Source organism: Echinops telfairi, unplaced genomic scaffold, assembly GCF_000313985.2.
Source record: "Echinops telfairi isolate 266 unplaced genomic scaffold, ASM31398v2 ScPeMD7_655;HRSCAF=1070, whole genome shotgun sequence".
NCBI classification, from domain to species: Eukaryota; Metazoa; Chordata; class Mammalia; order Afrosoricida; family Tenrecidae; genus Echinops; species Echinops telfairi.
The window spans coordinates 21,201,137-21,209,042 of NW_022104553.1; the positions used below are offsets into that span (position 1 = coordinate 21,201,137).

General features: G+C 59.6%; 2 protein-coding genes across 2 annotated transcripts in view; one reads left to right on the forward strand and one right to left on the reverse strand.

Annotated features, from left to right (window-relative positions):
- KCNC3 (potassium voltage-gated channel subfamily C member 3) overlaps positions 1-4,551 on the forward strand; it is a 12,092-nt gene extending 7,541 nt beyond the window's left edge. The window contains exon 4 of the mRNA XM_045292624.1: positions 2,731-4,551. Within this exon, the coding sequence (XP_045148559.1) occupies positions 2,731-2,867 (137 nt within the window). The 3' untranslated portion in view covers positions 2,868-4,551. The remainder of the gene's footprint in view (positions 1-2,730) is intronic.
- A 2,189-nt stretch (positions 4,552-6,740) lies between these two features.
- MYH14 (myosin heavy chain 14) overlaps positions 6,741-7,906 on the reverse strand; it is a 78,177-nt gene continuing 77,011 nt past the window's right edge. Inside the window, exon 36 of the mRNA XM_045292625.1 lies at positions 6,741-7,691. Coding sequence (XP_045148560.1) covers positions 7,538-7,691 — 154 coding nt within the window. The 3' untranslated portion in view covers positions 6,741-7,537. The remainder of the gene's footprint in view (positions 7,692-7,906) is intronic.

Here is a 7,906-nt window from a genome sequence, read left to right on the forward strand (position 1 = left end):
CATACATAGGCACATACATCTACCCATTCATCCATCCATCCAACCAACCATCCATCCATGCCCCCATTTGTACTCCCTGTCCACATCAATCCACCCACCACCTTCCATTTATTTCTTCACCCACCTACCCACGGATCCATCATCCACCATTCATCTGCCTACCTTCCATCCATCATCAACCATCCATCCATCTATCTATCTTTACTCCCTCTATCCATCATCTACTTAGCAGCTAGCAATCTAGGGCACGGTTCCATCAGAGTCTTGGTGGAGAGGGAGAAGAAAGCAAGATGCCCTTCTGACCTAGCGCCCACCCTCCAAAGCAGGGGGCGGCCCTTGTAGGTGAAGCTCTGCTGGCACACAGCCCGTCTCTGGACGAGGGCAGCATGGAGTGTTGCAACAGTGACCAGCTGGGTCTTTCTTAAAACCCTGTGGCAGCCGTTTGGTTGGAGGAAGTAGAAAATCAACCAGCAATGACCCAAACACAAGGTGACGGCACCGGCCACTCATTGGGAGGTCGAGGAGGGTCGCTCTGAGAAGGGGTGGTGAAACTTGAAGAGGGCTAGGCAAGAAGGGACGGCATGTGACAAGGCTGTGACATGGGGTGAGCTTGCATTCAAGCGACAGCAAGGGTGCTGAGCAGGCAGGGGGAAAGGGCCCGTGGGCCATGGGGTGGTCAGATTTTACCCCAGATGTGACAGGAAACTCATTCATTCACTCAACTTATTCAACAAAGCCTCGGTGCTTCCATGGGGAAAGCCACACCCCTGAAGGATCTTTGACCCTGGCCTCAGGAGGTGTTTGCATGAACCTAGGGGAGCCCTCTGAATCCTCTTGTCCCCCAGAACTTCCAGGAGGGTCCAATCTAACCCCAGGGTCACTCAACGACTGGGACAGGGATGGGAGACAGAACCCAGGCTTCCAGAAGGGACTGCTGCCTCCTCTCAACTCCCACCATCCCCACCGTGACCACCACCTCCTCCATCTTCATCTCCATTGCCCCCCACCCCTGCACCCCCTTCTCCCAAGCTTGACCCCCAACTCCTGTTATCATCCTTTGTCTCCCAGCCCCAGGTTTGGGTGGGCCCCCTTGGAGTGGGGAGGGGGAGGGATGTGAAAGGGGCTTGGGGATCTGGGTGAAGGAACGTGGGGTGGGGTTGGGTGGGGGTGTCCCTGCTTCTCTTGCCTCCATCCATTGAACTCAAATAATGGTGGGAGCTGATGGGGCTGACTGAGTCCATTGTCCCCCATGTCCCCATCCTTTCCTGTCCTGCGCCCCCACCCCCATCTGCCTCCCCTCCCCACTTCCACTCTTTCTTTCTTGCCCAGATCCCCATCTGCGTCCTGGCCGGTCTCCCCACTCCCACCCTCTCCTTAGTCTTCCTCCACCGAAGCCCACCTCTGAACTTGCATCCCTGCCCTCCCTAGCCCTCCCCCTCCCCCTTTCCCCCCCACTCAGCCATCCCGGAAGCTCCTCCCATATTTGGTGGTTTTGGCCGCCCCGCCCCATTTCACTGCTCCCCTCTCCCTGGAAAACACGAGTGAGGAGGACGAAGAGTTCCAGGAGTTTCTGTCCCCACCCCCAATAGTGAAACTGTTTGGGGGGGTGCCTCTTAACCCCCTTCCCTCCCGCCGTGACTCTGTGTATTTCTGTCCCCAGCTCTTGTCACCGCCTGAGACCTCGCGAGACCCTCGGTTCCCCCCCTGCCCCTCCCCCCCAGGTTAGCAACTGGGAATGGTTGGGAGGGGTGTCCCCAGGATCCTGGGCTTGGAGTTCCACCAGGCTCTCTCTGGAGGCAGGGGAAGGGGGGGCAGGGGGCACAAGACACATAGTACTGCCCAGGGAAGTCATAGGACTCACCCAAACCCTTGGGACTCCTGGGACCCTCCCAGGGCTTCAAGCACCCGCCCAATCTATGGAGACACGGTTCCAGCCTGCAAAGTCTCTGTTCGAACCCCCAGACCTTCCTGGACCTTTTAAGATCGCCTCCTGAGCCTTCCGGAGAAGTTCTGTCCCTTCTCCGCCTGCCACCCCCACCCCCCACGTCCATAACGGTCCCAAGGCCACTGCCAGCCAGCTTCCTTCAGACGCTGCCACCCACCTTCCCTTGCCGCCATGCCACCAGGTAGTCCAGAGACCAGCCCCCAGCTGCTCACCCACGCCACATTCATTCCACCCAAGCCCCTCAGCACCCAGAGCTTCCTGCCCATGCGTCCAGCCATTCCGCCTTGCTGCCCCCACCCTTCTGCCTCAGATGAGGGGGCCGACGGGGGAGGTGGGCTGGGGCGGGGGGCTGGGGGGAGGCCCGGTGGGTGCCATCTTGCCTCCTAACCCGGAGTCTCTCCCCCTCCCCGGTGTCTTAACCTTTCTTGTTGATGCTGACTGATTCTCCGATTTGTCCACTTCTCTCTGTCTCTCCGTCTCCTTGTTCTGCCCGTCTGTCTCACCTGCTCGCCCCCACTCTTCTCCTGTCTTCCCTCTACTTTTCTCTCTCTCTCTCTCTCTCTCTCTCTCTCTCTCTCTCTCTCTCTCTCTCTCTCTCTCTCTCTCTCTCTCTCTCTCTCTCTCTCTCTCGCTCTGTCTTTTCTATTCCTGCTCCTGTCTCCTCTTCTCTTGCCTGTCTCTCTCTGTTTGGGGGGTGGGGGTGTCTCTCCCTGTCTGTCGGGCCCTCCTCCTGTACCCCTTCTTCCACGCTTCCTCCCTGTGTTTCTGCCTCCCCTACCCCCCAGGTTATGAGAAATCCCGCAGCCTGAGCAGCATCGCGGGCCTGAGCGGGGTGTCCCTGCGCCTTGCGCCCCTTGCCACGCCCCCTGGCTCTCCAAGGGCTACCCGCCGTGCCCCCCCTACCCTGCCCTCCATCCTCTAGAGCTCCCCTCCCCCCTGTGGGGGGACTCGGGGGTGACCAGGAAGAAGGTCAAAGGAGCTGGGGGCGGGGAGTGGGGGAAAAGGGTTTTTTTACAAAACAAAAAGTCATTAATAATATGCAACTGAGATGGCACCGCCAGCAGACACCCCCGGGCCCCTCACCTCCCACCTGGGTCCCCAGGATGGAGTGAGGGGGCCAGAGCCTGTTCCCACCCACCCCTCACCCCCTAAAACAAAGCCTTCTCAGGTCTCCAGGAGCCATAGGACACACACACACATCCCTCCCATCAATTCGTGTAAATATGTTCAGATGATGCCAATTACATCTTGGGGCACCTCTTCCTACCCACCCCACCCCAACTCTGCATGCCTCCCTCAGCAGGGACCCTCCCACCACAGCAATAAGCCGCCAGGGGCTGCATGCCACACAAGGTGGGTGGGTCCTGGGAAGGGGCTGAGACTGCCCATCTTTCCAGCCTGGTGGTCAGCCTAGCAGTGGTTGATGATTCTGTAGGGGCAGGAGGCTCAGGGTAGGTCCTGGGTCTTTGCGGGTGGGGGAGTCCCTCAGATGAGCGTCACCTCCCTCATCCCCACCCCTGGCCCAAGGAATCTGTTCTTTCTTGCTGCATGGACTCAAGACCTCTGCACCCGAGAACTCCTGGGGGGAATTGGCCCTAGCACACAAGATCCTCCACGCCTTTCCCCCACCCCACCCCCAGATTCCTAGGACATGAGACCTGCACTTAAGAATTTTGAGTCTCGGCCATGGCACCCTGCAGCCCCACCATCTGCACACAAGGTACCCCTCCCCCAGTGCCCCTCCAACTTGCAGACTTGCCCCAGCCCTGCAGTCATCTTCAGCTTTGGGGGACGCCTCCTCCCCCCCCCTCCACCCCCGCCGGACATTTCCTGGACACTACTCCCAGACCCTCAGCCCCGCGTAACGCCCACCCTCCCACCTCAGGTTCCACTAACGCCAAACGCCCAAGATGGGGCAGCCAATCTGCAAATTCCAGGGAGCCAGATTCTCCAAAGGGCACCCCCTTTCTCGTGCCCCCAACCCCAAGATCCACTTCCCTAGAACAGTGCCCAAGCAACCCTCCGACAGGACGGGCATCCGTGTCCGTGTGTCTCGCAGGGGGTTGTGGCGCATCCCTGCTTAGGTTTGAAGCACGCATTTATTTTTTAAAAGTGCGTTTTTGCACAGAAACCAGGAAAGGCCAGGCTGGGCGCAGCGGTTTTTAGGTTAGAAGAGTTGTCCGCGGAAGGGGGTCCTGCTCCCGTGGGCTTCCAGGTGGCTCCGGGGAACTTCAGGATGCAGGGAGCTGAGAGGCTGGTGGCCGCCCCACCAGGCTGACCCCTTGCCCCCAGGCCTTCCCCCTCCCACCCAGGCTCAATGACACACACCCTTCCCAAGCCCAGAGACCTGTGGGTCCCAGTCCCAGAATCCTTAGCGAGCCCTCCTTTCGGAGGCAAGGTGGGGCCCATCGAATTCGCAGCCTCCTGCTCCCCCGGCCTCAGGAACCCCTAACCCCGGAGGGCTGGGGTTGTCGCTGAGCACGATTCTTAATGCAACCATTCCTATGCAAGGGGCATTTTTGAGCCCCCTCCCCATTTTTCTCCACCCCCCCCCCCGACCCTAAGCCCTGGTGAACAAGGGGTATGGGGTGGGAGCGGGGCAAAGGGCTAGGGGCACCAGGGTATGGGGGTGGGGGGACTGGTTCTGTTGCCAAAGGGTTCAACTACTTCAAAAACAAAAAACCCCAGACCCTCAGGAGAACCAGAGGGGGCGGGGAAAGGGGGGTGAAGGTGTTTTACAAAGGGTACTGACCTCTTCCCAAAGTCCCCCCAACCCGCCGCACACACCCAGCTTTTTAGTTCTGCTTTTGAAGAACCACCACCGCCATTATACGCTCTCCCGAAGGTGATTCACGCCCATCCCGCAAATCAGCAGTGTGGGATTCGGGGAGGGGGAGAGAGAGCGAACGAGCTACAGGGACAGACAGTCCCGCTTCCCTTTTCGCCCCCTCCGGCCGCCAGGGTGCCCACAACTACACGCATGCGCTGCATGACGCGCCCCCGCACGCATGGCACGCCCCTCCTGCGCTCCGGGAACGCACGGACACGGGGCAGGGGGCCGGGCGATTGGGGAGGAATGAAGAGTGGGGGGGGGGTGTCTTTCTGAACTCAGCGGCCCCCCTTCCCAACACACAGCAATAAGTCTCTCACTCAAATGTGGGCGGGGCAGGCCCTGGCCTGTCGTGGGGGGAGGGCTCTCAGGGACGGGGGCGGGGTCCGGGGTCAGTGAGGGCGGAGGGGGGGGGAAGGTCTGCAAATCGTCCAACTCTGGTGCTAAAGGCGGGTCTTCTCAGCCCACCCCCAGGGCAGGGAGGGAGGGGCCGTGCTGAGCCCTCCCCCAGGCCTTCCCCACGCCCACCCTGGGTGCATGAGCCGCCCAATGCAGAAGCTACAGCATGTCACCTCCCCTCCCCAAAGAAAAAAGTGTCATGCCCCTTCCCCTCCCGCCCTTTCACTCCCCACCAAAATAAACGTTTCCTTTTCATTTAAAAATGGCCTTCTGACTGCGGGGGAGGACTCCTGATGGGGCTGGGGGTGGACAGAGGTCAAGCCTTCCTTGGTATGGGGTCACCTTGGTTGATCCCCCTAACCCCTATTATTTGGGAACCAGTGCCTGCCTCGTTTGCCCTGGTGGTCAAGAGGCCGGAGATGTCTACTGGGCCTGAGACTGAGTCTTCCAGGGGAGAGCAGCTTGGCCCCAGGCTCAACCTGGAGACCCCAAAGGACTCCTCTCACTGTGTTCATCCCATCTGATCCAGTCAGAGACCCTCGGGTCCAGAAAACAGCTGCCCCACCGGGTTTCTTTCCCAGATTGAAGCCGACGTGGAAGCCGATGGTCAGGTCTTTCTCCAGCGAGCGGGGTGGGTTTTGAACCACCAACCCGTCAGTTAGCTGAGTGTTTAACCAGGTCACTGTCTCACTCATTGCCATCGAGTTGATTCTCAGAGACCCTACTGGGTAGAACTGCCCCGTGGGCTTGAGGCTGTTAACTTTTTAAGGGGAATAGACCTCTCTTGGTCTTTCTCCCTAGGAGCTGCTGGTGGTTTTGAACAGCTGACCTTGAGGTCAGCAGCCCAATGTGTCATCCACTACGTCAGCCACCAGGGCGCCTCACCAGGTCATTAATGACTTAATTTTGGCCACGCTGACTGGCCTCCCTGTGCCTCCGTCTCCACAGGTGAACAGATCTGCCTCACGCACTCTTGACCGTGGGGTTCAAACCTTGGTTTGTGGTGTTGGGAGATGCGTGTCCTTGGACGGGTCACACCGCTTCCCAGGGTCGCCTTCCACTGCTTTCAACTGGCGGCGAGGTGGGTGGGTGGTCTTATTCATGCAGCGAATGGTTACTTAATGCTGACCCCACCCATGGCCAGGCTCTGTTCTGGGCTCTGGCTTGGACACAGAAGAGATTCGGCAGCTGGCACCTCCTGCACGTAGTGCAGTGCGGGGCCTGGCATGCACAGCGTGCTCCACAAATGGGCAGGATCTCACTGACATGAACAGGGAGCCTTGGAACCAGGGACCTGGAACCAGGGCGGGCTTTTTCCTTGGGGGTGGGGTGGGGGGATGGGATAAAGTTGGCCATCTCTCTACACCTGTATCTCCAGCATGATGTGTCTTTTCCAGAACCTTGGATGAGTCTCCCAGTCGCCTTGTCTGTGTGAGCTTGATCTGTTTAGAAATCAGCAGTAAACTTTCCCAGCCAGCAGGGTTCCCAGACACAGCCCCTGCCCCCAACTCCCTTGCACCCCACCTGAGAGCCCCCTTGCAGAATAATCACAGCCACACAGGAGGGGCCAGCTGCGGGGGGTATTTATTCCAGCCAGAGCCTGAGGGAGGCTGGAAGGACTCCTAGCTTTGTCACGCAGAAAGATTGGGGTAGCGGCTCCAGGAAGGGGTGGGAGATGGAGGGGGATGGTGGTTTCTGACTCACAGAGGAAATGACCAAGTAGCAGTGTCCCCTTGGGTGTCCCTCGGGGGCAGACAGTTGGGGCTTTCTCCCTCCCTCGGAGCTTGAGCTTAGCAGCGCTAAGCCGTATAGACAGCCAGCCAGAGGCGACTGTCGGCCTGAGAGTCAATTCTGACTCAGCCACCCTGTAGGGTGGAGGAAGCTGCCCCCTCGGGTTTTCAAACCTCTAAGTCTCTGGGGACAGATCTTCCTGGCCTTGTTCTCACGGTGACCTGTGAGTGCATTCGAACTAACAGCTCTTTGTTCCAAACAAAGCAATGCTAGCAGTAAGCACGTTAGCAGCTAAGCACAGTGTCAGCCGGCTGGTGAGGGGGCAGGGAGCTCGTGGCACTGCTCCTAGTGCCCACTGTGAACAACTAGAGGAAGGCCGGCACCCAGATGTCCTCGGACCCGCTGGTCCCCAGTCCTTGCATCCCTGCCCGAGCCTGCTCCTCTGGCTTTGGGAGTCAGCTGACGAGGGTCTTAGGGACCCAGGATGGGGATCAGAAGAGCTGGTGTGCTGGAGCGGGGTACCTGCTCCCAAGTGCAAGAAGCCAGCGGGCTGGTCTGAAGACAGAGCACCTGGGAAGGAGCCAGGAGGGAGGTAAGGGCCCTGGGCCATCCAGTTAGCGTGGCTGGTGGGGTCACTGGGGTGGGGCCTGCACGGGCCCATCAGGTTCCTGGGGTGGGACCCCAGCCCCTGGCTCCGCCACCTCAGCCTCTTCATCGGAGGCCACGCCCTCCTCCAGGCGGAAGACCTGCCTCACGGTGCGGGTGGTGTAAGTGAGGGGTCCACGCCTGTGGGGAGGAGAAGAGACCAGAAGACAGATTAGATAGGTGTGGGGGCGCAGAGGCAGGCGGGAGTGAGGGGGGGCATGGGGGCGGAGGAGGAAGAACAAAATGGGAGAAGGTGAAAGAGGTGGGAAGAAAGAGAGGGAGGGAGGGAGGGACGAAGCTATCCACGCAGGGGCAGAGGCCTGGGGGAATCGAGGGGTGTGGGGACCAAGATGGGA